Source organism: Podarcis melisellensis, assembly GCF_964234715.1.
Source record: "Podarcis melisellensis genome assembly, chromosome: 2".
Taxonomy (NCBI): domain Eukaryota; kingdom Metazoa; phylum Chordata; class Lepidosauria; order Squamata; family Lacertidae; genus Podarcis; species Podarcis melisellensis.
The window spans coordinates 88,731,696-88,750,561 of record NC_138529.1 but is presented as its reverse complement, the minus strand read 5'-3'; the positions used below and the strand labels follow the sequence as shown (position 1 = coordinate 88,750,561).

General features: G+C 44.1%; 1 protein-coding gene across 3 annotated transcripts in view; it reads left to right on the top strand.

Moving 5' to 3' along the window:
- GRM7 (glutamate metabotropic receptor 7) overlaps positions 1-18,866 on the top strand; it is a 411,272-nt gene that overhangs the window by 374,675 nt on the left and 17,731 nt on the right. For 2 of the 3 annotated variants that reach the window (XM_081901588.1, XM_081901586.1), the window contains one exon: positions 70-162. The exons of the other annotated variant lie outside the window; for it this stretch is intronic. In XM_081901588.1, coding sequence (XP_081757714.1) covers positions 70-140 — 71 coding nt within the window. In that variant the 3' untranslated portion in view covers positions 141-162. The remainder of the gene's footprint in view (positions 1-69; positions 163-18,866) is intronic. 3 annotated transcript variants of the gene reach the window in all.

Below are 18,866 nucleotides of genomic sequence, written 5' to 3'. Positions count from 1 at the left end.
CCCAAAAAAATTACCTTATCTATTCAAATGTGTGCATTATATATACCAATATATTTACTTTTCCTGTAGACTGCATACCACCTGTAAGAAAGAGTGTACAAAAATCTGTTACTTGGTACACTATTCCACCTACAGTATAGCTCTTGCCTGCTTTCTTAGAAGGTAAGACAAAGATCTAACTTTTACTGCTTAATTCTTTAAAAAGTTTTTTAAAAGCAAGTTAAATGTCAAGAATGTATATTTGTTTCAATGTAATAATGGAACTAAAGATGTCAGATTAATCAAAACTAGTCAACAAAGAAATAATATGCAAATGATAATCTTAAGGGGAGGCAAAATCAGCCAACGTGAGCCACCTCAAGAGCATAGAACAGGATTGTGGAAACTCAGACCCAGGAACCAAAAGTTGCCTTTCCCTAGGGTTACAGTTTGATGCCAAATATTGCCACTGTGAGCAGGTTCTCCAGAGACTTATGAATTATGAGAAGCTGTAGGGGTTTTCACATGACACCCTCCACACGTATTTGATGAAGGGAAGGAGGGTCACAACCGTGGGCCATACCACTCTGTTGCTGGCACTCCACACAGCATGTCCCTTCCAGTGACCATGTTGGTTAGAAAAGATACTAAATGTGTGCAGTTCTACCTTGTGTTCAAGCACCCTGGACTAATCAGGGTGCCTTGTTATTTAAATGTTATACGCTGTATATATGTGTATACGGCTATATGCACACTGAGTCCTTTGTCACCAATAACAGGGGGCATGGCCTGCAGGTTGATTCATGCTCCCTCCTCTGCATTCATTCAACATGAGAGAGAGGAAGCCATGTGAAGACTGTTCTGTGGGGTGGGATTAAGTTGCTCAGTCTTCTGTGGTTTTCAATATTGTAGCTACCGTATTTTTCGCTCTATAGGACGCACTTTTTCCCCTCCAAAAATGAAGGGGAAATGTGTGTGCGTCCTATGGAGCGAATGCAGGCTCCCTGGCTTCAGCGATAGCAAGGCAAAGCCTCCGAAGCCTGCGCTACAGAGGCTTTGCGTTGCTTCCGCTGAAGCCAGGAGAGTCTGCTCTTTGAGGCTGGCGGTGGGGAAAGCAGCGCTTCCCCCATCGCCAGCCCCAGAGGATGGGGGGCAGCAGGAAGGCGCGCGACGCCTTCCCGCTACTCTCCAACCCGGCTTTGAGGCTGGCGGGGGGGAAAGCAGCGCTTCCCCCATCGCCAGCCCCAGAGGATGGGGGGCAGCAGGAAGGCGCGCGACGCCTTCCCGCTACTCTCCAACCCGGCTTTGAGGCTGGCGGGGGGGAAAGCAGCGCTTCCCCCATCGCCAGCCCCAGAGGATGGGGGGCAGCAGGAAGGCGCGCGACGCCTTCCCGCTACTCTCCAACCCTCCTGTGGGCTTTTGCGGGAGATGGGGGAATTCCCCCACCTCCCGCAAAAGCAGGCAAAAGCCGTGTGCTCTTTAAAGAGGTTCCGTGGCTTCTGCAGGCTTTTCTAGGAGGTGGGGGAATTCCCCCACCTCGCAGAAAAGCCTGCAAGAGCTGCGCAGCCTTTAAAGAGCGCGCAGCTCTTGGGGGCTTTTCCCCAAGGAGGGAGAAGGGACTGACTGGCCGAGTCAGTCCCTTCTCCCTCCTTCGGGCTTTTGCAGGAGATGGGGGAATTCCCCCACCTCCCGCAAAAGCAGGCAAAAGCCGTGTGCTCTTTAAAGAGGCTCCGTGGCTTCTGCAGGCTTTTCTAGGAGGTGGGGGAATTCCCCCACCTCCTAGAAAAGCCCGCAGGAGCCGCGCACCCTTTAAAGAGCGCGCAGCTCTTGGGGGCTTTTCCCCAAGGAGGGAGAAGGGACTGACTGGCCGAGTCAGTCCCTTCTCCCTCCTTCGGGCTTTTGCAGGAGATGGGGGAATTCCCCCACCTCCCGCAAAAGCAGGCAAAAGCCGTGCGCTCTTTAAAGGGTGCGCGGCTCCTGCGGGCTTTTCTAGGAGGTGGGGGAATTCCCCCACCTCCTAGAAAAGCCCGCAGGAGCCGCGCACCCTTTAAAGAGCGCACGGCTCTTGGGGGCTTTTCCCCAAGGACGGAGAAGGGACTGACTGGCCGAGTCAGTCCCTTCTCCCTCCTGCGGGCTTTTGCGGGAGATGGGGGAATTCCCCCACCTCCCGCAAAAGCAGGCAAAAGCCGTGTGCTCTTTAAAGAGGCTCCGTGGCTTCTGCAGGCTTTTCTAGGAGGTGGGGGAATTCCCCCACCTCCTAGAAAAGCCCGCAGGAGCCGCGCACCCTTTAAAGAGCGCACGGCTCTTGGGGGCTTTTCCCCAAGGACGGAGAAGGGACTGACTGGCCGAGTCAGTCCCTTCTCCCTCCTGCGGGCTTTTGCGGGAGATGGGGGAATTCCCCCACCTCCCGCAAAAGCAGGCAAAAGCCGTGTGCTCTTTAAAGGGGCTCCGTGGCTTCTGCAGGCTTTTCTAGGAGGTGGGGGAATTCCCCCACCTCCTAGAAAAGCCCGCAGGAGCCGCGCACCCTTTAAAGAGCGCACGGCTCTTGGGGGCTTTTCCCCAAGGACGGAGAAGGGACTGACTGGCCGAGTCAGTCCCTTCTCCCTCCTGCGGGCTTTTGCGGGAGATGGGGGAATTCCCCCACCTCCCGCAAAAGCAGGCAAAAGCCGTGCGCTCTTTAAAGGAGCTGCACGGCTTTGCTGGCTTTTCCAGGAGGTGGGGGAATTCCCCCACCTCGCAGAAAAGCCTGCAAGAGCCGCGCAGCCTTTAAAGAGCGTGCAGCTCTTTGCGGCTTTTGCCCAAGGAGGGAGAAGGGACTGACTGGCCGTTTCAGTCCCTTCTCCCTCCTGGTCGAAAAGCCCGCGGGAGTCAAGCGGGGCTCCTGTGGGCTTTTGCGGGAGGTGTGGGAATTCCGCCACCTCCCGCAAAAGCAGGGAGAAGGTCTTGGAGTAGCGCACAGGCTGCGTGCAACCTGTCCACTGCTCCCAGAGCTGCGGGGGGGGGGGGAATCATATTTTTTCCTTGATTTCCCCCCCTGAAAACTAGGTGCGTCCTATGGTCCGGTGCGTCCAATCGTGCGAAAAATACGGTAGATTCCTGAAGCATTCAGTGTTCAGTGAGGAAAATACGTTAGCAGTATCCTCCTCAGAGTTTGGAAATAAAAACATCATATTTGCTGTCTGTATATTCAATAAATGTTGCAATCCTATAAAGGAGTAAACCCCAGTGAACTTAAGGAGGCTTCAGTTCCAAATGGGCATGTAAAGGATCACACTGCACATAAAGGTTTTGCATACACAGCGAAAAAATATTTCATTATTTTATCTTTACAAAGACTGGTGGAAATTACTTTTCGGTGACTTCAGCTGTAGGAAGTTACTGCAGCATCGTTGGAAAATGTATGGGTTGTTTTTGTAATCAACCCAATCAAACAAGTTTTCATTTCAACTTCTGGGGAAAAAAATAGAATGGGAGAGCAACAGTAAATTTAATACAGTTAAATGAAAAATGTTGTTAGGCATGTCTTTAAATTCTTCTGTCATAACACAATAATATTACAGTGGACTCGTCACACACATCCAAATGGCTGAGTTAAGAGTCAATGTAGCAAGAAAGAAAGGGATGTTCCTAACAGCAACAAGCTGGACTGGTTAAGACTGCAATCCTATGCCTGATAAGTTAGTACAAGAAAGTCACTGAACCTTCTAGTGTATAGGGTATAAGCACTGGACTGTAGAACATTGATTTCATTTCTATAAAAGAGGTAATTCTCCATAACTTTTATGAGAATCTGCTGGATCAGATCAAAGCCTGTATAATCCACCATCCTGTTCTCACATAGGCTAACCAGACGCCAGTGGGAAGCCCATTCACATGAAAACCATGCTATGGTCTTTTAAGCACCAGGTGAAAACCTCATTCCCTCCCCCCCCCCCCAGGCATTTGAATTTCAGTTGCTGTCATTTCCCTGAGCTGATTTCATGCTGGTTTGTTTAATGCTGTTTTTAAGGGGGGGTGTTGCATGGTGTTTTGCCTTACGACTAATTTTTAATGCATTCTGTACTTTATTGTGTATGTAAACCACTCAAGAGGACTGAGTGGACAATATGCAAATGTAAAAAATATTTTCCCTAAATAGTTTATTTAAATTGCTTGAACAAAAGCTGGAGATGAGAACTTACCTCCTTCGTTGTCAGAGCAGAAACTGGAATGAAAAAGCCTTCTGTTCTGCATGGGTCTCTCTGAAGTGTCGCACCAGGAAAGCTTCAGTTTCCCGAGTTTCAAGCCAGCAGCTTTTTCACTCTCCTCATACACGATTTGCCCTACTTTTAAAATAGGACAGATATTCACAGCTCGGCTTTACCTGTGGTCTTTTGGCATTTGAATTTCTTCAGCAGCAATATTTGCTTTATAAAAAACAACACCCTAACCACTTAGTAGCTCTTCTGTGTTCCAGAGTTATTTGCCAGCAAGAGGTCAGCTAGTTCTTCAGCTAGCATACAGCATGATACGTTTATCTGAACCCACCCAGCAATCATCTGTTTTAGATATTAGATTCCTGATTTTAAGAAAAATGACAGGATCTTGCCCACCTTCCTCACCCCTTTGCATTCTCTCACTTTAAACATGTCATGTGTTTATCAGACCTGAGTTTGGTGCCTTAAGTAATGTAGGATATTATAAGTCCAGTTTTACGGGAACTGAGTTAAAGAGATGCTCACTCAACTGAGGTACAATCCTAAGTCAAAACCGAGAGCCAAGCACCTGGGCCGTTGTTGTTTCCAAAGCAACGGCAGCATGGTCCAGTACCTAAGCAGTATCTAACAAGTATCAGCAGGGGAGAGCAGTAGACCACAGCTTTTCAAGAATCATTTTAGCCTGAAGCAAAGCTTTGTTTCCCCCTTTTGAGCTCCGCACCAGTGGTGGGTGTTCTTTTAACTGTGTCTGACTACAGTGTGAGGATAACAGAAGTTTTAGCTTCGGAGGCTTCAATCCTAAAACCACACTAACACAGTAAGACCTATTTCAGAGAAAGCATGCATGGATTGTGTTTGAAGAGCTCCTTACTGCGCCTAACTGGCTGCTTTTCTGGACTGCTTAATTTTTAGAAGACGGTTGCTTGTTGTGGTTATGCAACCTTCAATCCAGGGCTCCATCACAATTAACCATGTTGTGCTTGCCAGCACTGAGAGCTTACCCCTGCCGCCAGCAAGGGGAACCCATTGTAAAACAGGATGGGGCTTTGTATTACAACTCAGTCCTCACCTAAGTCTTCCCTGTGCCCTGTCCTCTTTGGAATGAGTGTGCCACTGTGCATTAGAAGTCACATGCAAAGTAATGTATTCACATGTAGAATAGCACGTGCTTGACTGTCACTTCACCCAGAGCTGGATTTAGGTTTGAGGAGGCCCCAAGCCAGGGGTCAGCAAACCTTTTCAGCAGGGGCTGGTCCACTGTCTCTCAGACGTTGTGGGGGGCCGGACTATATATTGAAAAAAAATATGAACAAATTCCTATGCCCCACAAATAATCCAGAGATGCATTTTAAATAAAAGGACACATTCTACTCATGTAAAATTCCCGGACCATCTGTGGGTTGGATTTAGAAGACGATTGGGCCGGATTTGGCCCCAGGGCCTTTGTTTGCCTACCCATGCCCTAAGCTACTGAAGGTATTGGGTCCCTTTATATGTCCAGCTGTCCTTTGTCAACAACAAATTGTCGCTGTTTTATGTGTTGAATATATGCTATATGGTAATTTATGAACCTAATAGGTATCTAAAGCCATTTGCACATAACAAATAGGAGCCTACACAACACAAAACACTGTTGCTGTATGTAGGTTTTGTTTTATTTTATTTTTAACTTATATTTTGGAAATGTACATCCAGTTTTTCTTCCTTTAAATCTTTTGGGGGTCCCCTTGTTTAGCTTATACATAAATCCGGCCCTGACTTCACACCATCTCACATACAGTTAGATAGTTGACTCTTTTGGCAATGGCCACATTCAGATGATCATACCCTGGCTTAATAAATCGAGGTGTGTGTGTGAAGCTTTCGGCCACATGCTCCATCCTTACATCATTCTTTCCTTCCTCAATGTGCCGTGAAAAGCCAGGAAGCCACCAGCGAACTCTTGTTTTCTATTGTGTTGGAATTGAGAAACGGACGTTACCAGATTTGGAACAAGCTTGGATCCTAAACCACAATTCTTTCAGCTGTTTGTTGGAGAGGACCCTTAACAGCATTGCTTGCCTTGCGAGCCATTGATTCAGTGAAGCCTAAGTGTCTGCATGCTGATATGATACCCTGCCTGGAGACCTGAGTTTAGGTGCACTAAAAACAAGTCCATTGACTTCAACAAGACTGATAGTAGTGCACAAAGTTAAACTGGTGCAGCATATGTCTTTGTAAGGCTGGACCTAGGCGACATAATCCTCGAAGTGTTCTGCGGCACTGGAATGAACAGAGCTTGTTCCAGCAAGGTTTTTAAGGATCAGTAGCTTCATTTCCTAATACATGGCTGCAGAATGCCTCTCCATCTGGGCAGTTAGAGAGCTGTTCGTTGCCTGCATTAGCAATTCACATAATTATTGATTACAGCATTAGCCCTTACCATCTGTAAGGTGTTTCCTAAAGGCCAAGCTCTGTTATCCTGCCCACATTAGCTGCTGTATTAATTTAGTTGTCAGTGGATATTTCAGCCCTCTGGGCGTCTCTGCTTTATTTCTATTCATTATATCGTTTTCTTTACCCTTTGGAACTCAAAACAGGTGTTCATGCTAGATAGCCTGCTGGGGAATTTTTTTTTTTTTTTTGTGGGCCTTAGGCTTCCTATGTGTCTTTACCTATACAGATTTTCTTTGAATTGTTTCTAATTACTTAGAAAATTGCCTGGAATTAAAATAATTAACACCGTGTTTTTAGTAAATTTTAGAGCCAATAACAGTGCCCCAGCAAATGTATAGATTTTGAAAAGAACGACCGTACGCAGAGGGATATGTTCAAACAGGAAAATGTTTGTCTGCATCATGAGGTCTTGGGCAGATAGTATGGGAAACAGCCCTACTGGAAAAATTAACTAATAAACTGAAACTGACACGGGGACAAACAGAAGAAGACACCTTCACCCCGGTATGGCTCCCCTTTATCACATACACAGCGCAACAGGACAATGACAATAATCCACCAACAGCATACAAATCAATATGGCTAACCTGATCCAAAACACCCACCCACCCCACTCACACACGAAAACAAAGATCACCACAGCCAATCACAAGCAAACAATCACACCCTAGGCCAACCCCAAACTCTCTCACCACCAAAGGAACACAAGTGAACAACACAAACAACACTGACACCAAACTCTACATACATTAAGCATAATAGAAACACCACCACCTGACCCCACCCCCATCCATCTTCCCTCCCTCCACCCCCTTTCTTTTTCCTTTTTTTTTTCTTCTCCCCCCTAATGCCTCAACAAATGAAACGGATTTGTAAAAATGTTACATGGGGAAAAAAATAAGAGGCATTACACTTCTGTAAAACAAGAAAATCCTAAATAAAATATTTTTTTTAAAAAATGAAGTCTTGGGCAGTTTTAGTGGTGTCATCAGGACAGGACTTTGAGGCAAATATGCCAGGCAGAATGAACAGGAGGCTCCCCAAACCCAGCAGGGCCAGCTCACTTACATTTTAAAATAAGTGAAGAAATATAGTAGAACATTAAATTCAAGGACTAAATTATCTAATTGCACTACTGGTGAGTTTCCCTGGAACATCTGGATGAACATCGAATGCTGGCTGAAATGGCTCTTCTACTGAACAATGATTTTTAAAATATTCTTCTGGTGTGCCTTTCCTAGCCTAGTTTGTTAGGGGGAAAGACCAGTGTGTTAAATCTACACGATCCACACCTCCCCCCTGTTGTTGATAAGCAGTGTCCAGTGCACAGCGGAATGATGAGAAGTATGAGCCAACATGCTGTATACTACTTTATTTACAGTTCAAAGCTGGTAAGTTACAGAAAAACATTTTCCCTCTGCCGGAGCAGAGAAAGCGTCATCTCTCCTCTAAAGCACGGAGAGAATCACAAACTGAAACTGCAAAGAGCAGTGAAAAACAGGAAACCAGTATACGTCACATCCAGTATCCCGTTCCCGTGGGAACACAACAGTACAGACTCTGTGGAATGTAAACAACCTGTCTTGTGACAAGCCCTTCGCTGCACAGAGAAGAAAGCAGAAACCAACATCCTCCCCCTTTCTGTGAACATCTCTGGGCAGCGTGTTCGTACAATATCAGTACAAACCCAACTTCTGCACATAGGTACAGTGTTGATCCCTTGATACAATCTTGGACAATACATCAGCAGGAATTTCATTACCTGGCATATAGGACACCGTTACGAGTCCCTTCTGAATACGTTCCCTAGCATGTTGCACCTTCAATTGTAAGTGCTTTGTGCTTTGCTTACAACCTTCAGAATTTAGCAAAGCCAAACATGCTTTGTTGTCCTGGAAAACCTGGATTGGACATTTGACAGGAATTTTCATGTCTTTGCACAATTGTAACAACCATTCACAATCCTTAAGTGAATAAGACAGTGCATTCAGTTCAGCTTCACAAGTACTTAAGCTAACTGTTGTTTGCTTCTTGCACGACCAATCAAATAGACCCTGATTGTACTTATAGCAAACTCCAGACGTACTTTTCCTGTCTGTAGTGTCACTTCCAAAACTTGCATCTGCAAATATCTCAAGACCACCAGACTTCTGATTGTTAAATCTCAGTCTGTAATGCATAGTGCCTTTCAAATACCGCGCTATGCGTTTCAGAGCTTTCCAATCCTTAACAGTAGGATTGTTGACTTGTCTGCTTAGCAAATTACAGCTAACAGCAATGTCTGGTCTTGAACATCTGGCAATGAAGTTTAGCTTGCCTAGCACACTTCTGTACAGTGTAGTGTCAGAAAATGCTTCTTCAGTGTCATCTACCTGATAACCTGTTGTCATCGGAGTGTCTACAGGGTTAGCATCCATCAGGTTTAGCTTGCTTAACACATCAGCAATTTTCCGTGACTGGTGTACTAGAATGTTACCATCTTGATCTCTCTCTATTTCCAGAGATAGGTAGTTGTTTACCTCACCAAGATCTTTCATGTCAAAGTGCTCTTTCAGTTGAGCTAGGGTGTTATTGTACATTGTGACATCTTTCCAAAAGAATAAAAGATCATCAACATAAAACAAACAATACAGTTTCTTTTGCCCCTCCTCTTTGACAAATACACATGGATCAGCTTTCCCTTGCTTAAAACCTAGAGAAAACAATACTTCAGTGAGTTTTGTGTGCCAACACCGTGCACTTTGTTTGAGACCATAAATTGACTTTTTCAGAGCACAAACAAATCCCTGTTTTACCTGTACGCCATCAGGTGGAAGCATATAAAGTGATTCACCTAGAGATCCGTACAGAAAAGCTGTATTTACATCATGGTGACTAATGTGTAGATTTTCCTCTGCAGCTAGCTTGAGCATAAGCCTAATGCTCTCATACCTCACTGTAGGTGAGTAGGTCTCGTGATAGTCTTCACCTGGTACCTGTGCAAATCCTCTGGCTACCAATCTGGCTTTGTGTCTGACTATCTTGCCATTTTGATCAGTCTTCGCTTTGAAGACCCATTTGCTTCCAAGCAATTTCATTCCTGGAACTACTGGAACAAGGTCCCATGTTTTGTTCCTTTCCAAGGAATCAAGCTCAGCCTTCATGGCATTTAACCATGGCTCAGCTTCCTTTGAATCCAAATCCTGGATTTCTTGGAAACTTGAAGGTTCAAAAACCTTCTTGGAGCTTTTAACAGTTGTTACTGCTATCTTGGCAAACTCATCAGCAAATCTCTTTGGAGGTCTGCCTTTTGTGGCTCTCTGTGACCTACGAATTAGCCTTAGGTCTTCAACACTCTCCTCTTCCTTCTTAGGAGAAAAGTGACCTATTGTGAACAATGGTTCCTCCAATTCCTGATCAGAGCTTTCAGAGGGTCGCATAGAGGCTTTCGCACTCTTGAAATCCTCTGAATCACTCGATTCAGTTTCAGACTCAGAATCAGAACCTTCATCAGTGGGTGTGGGTTGTTGCGGTTGCTTTTGACTATCCTCAGTTTCATCACTGTCATCAGGATAACATTGGAAAATTCCCACATTCTCCCCCCACTTGGCATTGTACTCAACACTTCTTGTGAGCTTAATTTCCTTAGAGTCAGTCATCATTATTCTGTAAGACCCTTTCTGATAACCTAGAAAGATACCATGCAATCCACGCTTGTCTAACTTGGAGTTTTGTGGTGAGTGAACCCACATGTCCGAACCAAAAATTTTCATGTGTTTGATGTATGGCTTCTTGCCAAACATCTTCTCATAGGGGGTACAACCAATCGCTGAAGACAACCTGCGATTATAACTGTAAGTGAAACATGAGAGAGCTTCGGCCCAATAACTCTCTGGAAGATTTGCATCATGCAGCAAGGTTTTTAACCCTTGAAGCAATGTTTGATTTGCTCGTTCCGCAAGCCCATTCTGCCATGGCGAGCGAGGACTAGACAAATCATGTTGAATTCCTTTCTCAGCCAGAAAAGCTTCAAACTGCTGAGAAGTGAACTCTCCCCCCCGGTCGGTGAAAAGAATCTTAATCTTCTTACCATGCACATTTCCCAACCAAGCACAGAATTCCTTGAACCTAGGAAAAGCCTCTGATTTCTGCTTGAGATTGTACACATAAATATACCTGGAAAATGCATCAACAAGAACCATGAAGTACTTATTCCCACCCAAAGAGGGCGCTAGTGGTCCAACCAAATCAGCATGAATAATTTGGTATGGTTCTGTAGCTTGCCTACTAGACACCTTACCTTTCGCAGCCATTTTCACCTTGTTTGCTGCGCATGCCTTGCACTTCATGTGGTACCTGCAGGGTTTAATAGTCATACCTTCAACCAAGGCAGGCATTTTAGATACTGCCTCAAAATGCAAATGAGCAAATTTCCTGTGAAAATCGTGAATACATTCTGCATGCAAACTTTTGTTAGAACCTGCAATGCAACAAGTGTCATCCTGCACAACATCATCATAATACAAAACAAACAAACGATCAACAAATTCAGCATACAACTGATAATCATTTTTCTTGGTGATGATGCATCTATTGTTCTTAAAGGAAACGTCTATTTTCCGCTCCATCAGCTGTCCAAGGCTAAGCAGATTATGTTTCGCGTCCGGCACATAAAGAACATCCTGTATCGATAAGTCCAAACTGTGAAGAACAACAGTTCCGTAGCCTTTACTGGGGATAGTGTGGTCATCCGCCTGGTGAATTGCACCTTCCTGCGGTGTAAAAGACACGAACAGTCGCTTATCGTTGCACATGTGATGCGTTGCAGCTGAATCAACAACGAAGAAAGATCTAGATGTCTTCTGGACCTCTGCAACCTCCGCAACCTTTGGAGCGTAGCGTGAGACCATTGCCTTGTGCTGCGTTGTCCTGGACACCGGACCTTTGCCTTTGCCTCGGCCTTTTCCACGCGATGAGCTTTCGCTGCGCTGCTCTGTCTTGGCCCTGGGATATTTGCATTCCCTCTTCATATGGCCTAGACGTCCACACGAGTAGCATTTCACTGCCTTCAAAGCTTTGGCGCCATCTGGTGGTTCCACTGCACTATGGGATGATGACTGTGAAGTCTCCCCCTTTCCCATGCAGCCAGCACCCCACCGATCTGCTACATTCTGATTCATGGCAGTATCACAGGCTACTGTGAGTTGAGCATTTGGCTGATCAGTGGTATCAAATTCCCCACTTGCTTCATCCAGCCTTCTGCAGCTAGCCATCATGACTCTGGCATTTGCCTCCTGCATCATCTATGCTGCTTTAAATCAAGCTGCTGTATACATGCTGCTTCTGTGTACAGCTGCTTCAATCCAAAGGCAATCTCAAAACAGCCTCTGCCTATGAGCCTGTGCTGCTCTTCTGTTTATTTGCTTTGCTTATCTGCAGCTGCTTTAAACTGCATTCCAAAAGCAAGCTCAAAAGTGAAAGTCCCCAAGTGCTTTCTCAATGTTGCCCTTTAATTTTTGCTGCGTCATGTCTGCAGCTGCTGTGAAACAACAGCACTTCCAAAAGTCACTTTCACTTTCCCAGCCATCCAAGCCACTACGCTTGTGCCGTGGAAAACGGCTTTAAAAGTTCAAAGTCCAGCCTTAAAGCCATTAATTAGAAGCTGGCAGGCTGCCCGGAGCAGTAGCACATACCTTCATCAATCATTTTGACGCGCAGAGCAGATACCTTGCGTTCCGTCTCTCTGCTGCTTTCCGATCCTCTGCCGGCACTTCGTCTCTTGCTCCTTTGTTCCTCTGCCAGGAGCCCGACTTCTGAAGCCCATTCTCAAAACACTGCATTTTTCTGGGCCCGAAACCAAATGTTGTTGATAAGCAGTGTCCAGTGCACAGCGGAATGATGAGAAGTATGAGCCAACATGCTGTATACTACTTTATTTACAGTTCAAAGCTGGTAAGTTACAGAAAAACATTTTCCCTCTGCCGGAGCAGAGAAAGCGTCATCTCTCCTCTAAAGCACGGAGAGAATCACAAACTGAAACTGCAAAGAGCAGTGAAAAACAGGAAACCAGTATACGTCACATCCAGTCTCCCGTTCCCGTGGGAACACAACAGTACAGACTCTGTGGAATGTAAACAACCTGTCTTGTGACAAGCCCTTCGCTGCACAGAGAAGAAAGCAGAAACCAACACCCCCCCCGCTAGGATTCTTTAATTCTAATTGATGGTGATATTTGAACATACACATCCCAGATGTCTTAGAATGGTAAGGCTTATCAGATTGAGCTAAGAGAGAACTATGATGGGAAAGGCATCTCAGAAAACACAGTAAGTGTAGGTGTGTGAGATAAATTGTGTGAATTGTGTGCAGCCCACGTCTTTATTTTTTTAAAGTGCCTCCATGAAAATAATACAATAGCCCAAAGACCATAAGTCAATTATCTGTATCAAATTCTCCTTTCAATTTTTCCCTGAAAACTCATTTATCTCCTGGATGCAGTGTAGTCATACATGAGAGCAACTCATGTCAAAATGTGCCATTTTTCACTTGCTTTTGAATAAGGGTACAAATGAATAGTTGCCATAGTTACTGTTAGTTGATACTATGCCGATCACATTTGGGGGATGCTATGAAGATCATACTGTGTGCATGCACACAAAAGCTTATACCCAGAACAAACTTAGTTGATCTCTAAGGTGCTACTGGACATTATTATTATTATTATTATTATTATTATTATTTATAATAGTCAGACCAACACAGCTACCTACCTGAATCTAGTGTAGCAATGTTTGGGTCATTTGATCAAGTGGATAAAAGTTGCATTCAAAACTACTGATTTCTCTACACTAGAGTTGCCAGAGGGATTGGCTAACACTATTCACTTTCTCGTTTGTAAATAGTCCATTCTGCTTTTTTCTTTTCTTTTCAAGTTAATGGGCATCCTCTGAGTGAGCTTGAGCAGCCAAAACCTGTTGATAACATTTAGATTTGAATCTGACTTCCCTGAAGCACACGAGTGAGATTTAGGAAGAAATGCTAACACTTACAAATGGTGGGGGGGTGAGGATGGAAATAAACAGTGGTCTTAAAATATGAACTAACTTGAATCCTGCAATCATTATCTGATGCCCTTCTTTGTGTGCCTCCTCTGCAAGAGGTCCAGAGGGTTGCAACACAAGCACAGGCCTTTCCTGCAGTGGCTCCATTTGTGGAATGCTCTCCCCAAGAAGACTCACCTGGCACCTGTTACATATATTTAGGTGCCAGACAAAAGCCTTTCTCTTCTCCCAGACCTTAGGCTAATTTAACCATCTCTGGTTGTTTAAACTGGGGGGGGGGCATTGTTTTTGTTTGTTATTGTGTTAGGTATTTTTGTGTTTTTATCTTGTAAACAGTCCTGTGATACTTGGCGAAAGGGTAGTATTTTAATAACAACAACAACAACAGTAACAACAACAAGATTTAAGGGTGGAAGGGGGAGCCAAAATCAAAGTCTTTATTTGGAATGTAGAAAGACCTATGTGTATGTGAAGAAACTATTAATACTTCAGTTGCAAACACAGCAGTGCTGTATAAGTGTTGCTTTGAGATGAGGAGAAATTTGTTTCCATCTGCATTTAAAGACAAAACCACCACAATATGTGAACCCGAAGCACAGCCATCCTTCGAAAGTTGCAATGCAGTTCCCCAGACCACTAATGTGTAATAAAAATGCATAGGTAAAGGTAAAGGGACCCCTGACCATTAGGTCCAGTCGTGGCCAACTCTGGGGTTGCGGTGCTCATCTCACTTGATTGGCCGAGGGAGCCGGCGTACAGCTTCTGGGTCATGTGGCCAGCATGACTAAGCCGCTTCTGGCGAACCAGAGCAGTGCACGGAAACACTGTTTACCATCCCACTGGAGTGGTACCTGTTTATCGACTTGCACTTTGACATGCTTTCGAACTGCTAGGTTGGCGGGAGCAGGGACCGACCAACGGGAGCTCACCCTGACGCAGGGATTCGTACCGCCGACCTTCTGATCGGCAAGTCCTAGACTCTGTGGTTTAACCCACAGCACCACCGGCATCCTAACAAAAATGCATATGCCGGGGTAAAGTGTGCACAAAAATGCACTTTAGCAAAACAACATATAAAATACAGTGTATTGGGCAAAATTGCATGTAATCATCATCATCATCATCATCATCATCATCATCATCATCATCATCTTTTATTTATATCACACCCTCCCCGGCCAAAGTCAGGCTCAGGGCAGCTAACATCAAATATATAACATTGGTATAAAATCAAACAATAATTAAATTACCTCCTAAAAGCAGGTCCAAATTAAAGTCTAATTAGATGGCTTTCCGCAGGGTTAGGGTTGGGAACAGTAAGTGCTCATCGGCCCAACTGTTTACGCTGATCTTATATGGGCCTGTGAGAATGCTGGGAGGCCTCTTTCGTTCTAGTTCTTATACAGAAAGAGAAGGGGAGTCAGGCTGAACCCTGACCAAAGGCCTGGCGGAAAAACTCCATCTTGGAGGCCCTGTGGAAAGATGTCAAATCCTGCAGGGCCCTGATCGCTTGTGGCAGAGCGTTCCATCAGGCTGGGTGTATATCAGGAATGTATGTATATATGTATGTACGTACATACGTACGTACAGTGGTGCCTCGGGTTACATACGCTTCAGGTTACATATGCTTCAGGTTACAGACTCTGCTAACCCAGAAATAGTGCTTCAGGTTAAGAACTTTGCTTCAGGATAAGAACAGGAATTGTGCTCTGGCGGCACAGCGGCAGCAGGAGGCCCCATTAGCTAAAGTTGTGCTTCAGGTTAAGAACAGTTTCAGGTTAAGAACAGACCTCCGGAACGAATTAAGTACTTAACCCGAGGTACCACTGTATATCAGGAAAATTTCACACTAAAATGCTGATGAATTTTCCTAAGTACTTAAAAAAAAACCCCACAAACTGATGTGGAAACTGAACTTATGATTTGGGAGGAGGGGAAGAGAGAGAAACTGAGAGAAATCAGAATTGACACGTTTGGTCATCCCTAGCACTGCTAGTTTTCTCTCTGACAGATGGAGGCTCTGTGCACTGCTTGAAAAACAAAGCGTCAACAGATGCAGTTGATCACATCATAGAGATGTGGTAGGGAAGAAGCTGGTTCTGCTGCATTTCTGCTTTGAGCTGCTTTGATGTTAAAGGGATAGAGGCTCTTGCAGGAGAAAAAGGTGGCAATCCTAACTAACGAGTATGCTAAAATTTATTGCGCTTTGTGATTACAAGGCTGTGGGACTCCAGCATGTGTGTTAGTTTACAGGTGACCAATGCAATGCCTCCCAGATATTGCTGTACTACAAATAAGTAGTTTTTAATATTCTGTTTTAATTGTCGTGAACCACCCTGGGACCTCAGGGTGAAAGGCTAACAACAACAATATCAACTCCCAGCTTCCCATACCATTGGCCATGTAGGTTGATTGATGGGTGTTGGAGGACAACATTTTCAGATAGGGCCAGCCCACACATGAGGCAAGATGAGGCAACCACCTCAGGCAGCAGGATCCACATGGGCAGATTCCCGATGTAGATCGTTTTTGCCCCCTTGTTCCTGATGTAGATCTTCACTCACCCCTTCTTCCCTGATAGGGAGCGGTTGCCATTTTGTGATTTGCCTCAGGTGTCAAAATGTCTTGGGCTGGCCCTATCTGCAGAGCATCACACTGATGACTACCCCAGTGGTAGGCTGTTCACAAGAACACTCGAGAGGGTTTTTTAAAGGTTCCATAAGATATTCTTCATTACTAAAAGGAGAACCATAAAAATGCCATAAAATATTTGTTTGATCTAGGTACATAAGCATGTGTGCTCTGAGACAATTCAAATCACTCATCATTGCAAGTAAGCGGCTGGGCTGCTACTGTGTCCAGTGTTGCATGAACTAAGGCATTAAAAAGAAATCTCATCCAAAGATTGCAGAATGAAAACATCTGCCAATTTGCATTTCTTCTTGTTTTTAAGCAGCTGAAATATGTTAAAGTGATAAATGAGCTAGAGAGAGAAAATGAGCTAGCAGTACAAAAACTGTATTTATTGAATTTTTGCACCAGCAATAATATTACAGTTGTACATAAAGGCATTTTGAACTGAGGATATAATGCGATAGAAGCTAATTCAAAAGCTTTACTGAAATTAGTAGGGATCATGTATTTCAAATAAGAATGGACAGTTCAGTCTATTTCTGGTCTGTGACACTTTCATATGTGTTCATTTGTAAGACCATCTAATTTCTGCATTCATCTGTGGTTTTATTTTTATTTTTTTAAAAAAGCCTGCATTCATTTTGAACGTGCTTTGAATGCATTTTTCACAAAATATGCATTTCTAAACATATATTATCTCAAAATATGATTTTCTAAGAATTAAATTTCAAGATACTCATTTTAAAACGCACCATGTCCTTTTTTGGAGTTGAGAGCTGCATCGCAATATTCAGAGGCACAAAAAAAATATGAGGAGTAACTACGTATTTATTTGCACATTACTCTGTGAGAAGCAGATAAGATGAATTCACAAGAATAAGATTCCTCAAATATATTTAATAATGTTTGTTTTGTTGTTGTTGTTTTCATTTCTATACCACTTTCTATTTTTAAGAAAAAATTCAAAGAGGTTTACAACACATTGAAACATCAAATAAGCACATACACCAAGCTTAGTTTTAACCAATCAAATAATTGCGGTAAATATATTCCAGCACAATCCTAGCCATGTCTACTCAGAAATAAGGCGCTACTGATTTTAATAGGGATGCTCCCAAACAAGTGGCGTTAGTACATATTTACGTGAGAGTAAATCCTACTGGACTCAGTGGAGATAACTTCTGAGAAGTAGGAGACATTGTTTAGATTAAATATACAGCAATCAGCATTCTCTTGTGAAGATGATACATGGATATGGGAAAGCTGCACATTTACGGGTAAAATAATGCTGAAAATATATCAATTATTAATGTATTTGTATCACAACTTTGCATCCAAGGGGCTCAGGACACTATTGTGGGATCATTCCATTTTATCTTCACGCCTTGCCTGTGGATGGATTAGGCTCAGAGATAAGGACATTCTCAACGAATTTTATGACTAAATTGGGATTTTATTGCTCTTAATAAATATAGTTTGCTGGTTAGCTTTTCCAGCACTTGTCCTAAGCTCTGTAGTTAGTACGTGAAGTAAGAATTCCAGACACAAACGTAATTTAAATTAAAGACATGTAACTGGTGATGCCCTTGAAGGCTTGCCCTGTCTCACAGCATATAAACTTGTCCTGTTCCTAATTAAGGGTTCCAGTGAACTTGGCCAAGCTTGGGTTTGGAAATTTCAATTCCATAGCAGGCACTTTCTAACACACTGCTTGTTGGTGGCTTGCTGCAGTTGCTATTTCAAGGACCATCATACATTGGTGGTTCACTGCATTTGGTCTCCTGGGTCACAAATTGGCCAGGTTGTATCTCAGCTCGTGCTGAATGAATGAATGGACTCTCACACAGGGGATCTCTCCAATTAGCTTCAGAGTTCAGTACCATGGCTTTTAGTAAGGAATGGCATGGCAGCAATGTGGTGGCAATGCACTTAATTCTGAGCTTCCAGTTTGAAATTACTTGTGGCACCCGCCTCTTTCCTTGCCACACATCCTGCTGCTTCTGCGCAAACATACTGTGAAGCACCCATGCAAACGACTTCACACGGGGCTGTTCTTCTAACCTACAATCGGGTCTATGAATGTCTGTACAATACTGGTTACAGGTAGGTAGCCTTGTTGGTCTCCGTAGTCGAAACAAAATAAAAAAAAAAATCCTTCCAGTAGCACCTTAGAGACCAACCAAGTTTGTTATTGCTATGAGCTTTTGTGGTATCTGAAGAAGTGTGCATGCACACGAAAGCGCATACCAATAACAAACTTAGTTGGTCTCTAAGGTGCTACTGTATACAATACTGGTGTGTACTGATTCGGGGGGGAGCTATTTGTGTACTCATGGGAGGCAGAGAAACACCCTCATTTTGATAGTATAGCATGCACCTGGAAATTATTATACTGAGCTATTTTGGATGAAAAAGGAAAGGAAATTAGCCCTGAGTGCTCACTGGAAGAACAGATCCTGAAGCTGAGGCTCCAATACTTTGGCCACCTCATGAGAAGAGAAGACTCCCTGGAAAAGACCCTGATGTTGGGAAAGATGGAGGGCACAAGGAGAAGGGGACGACAGAGGACGAGATGGTTGGA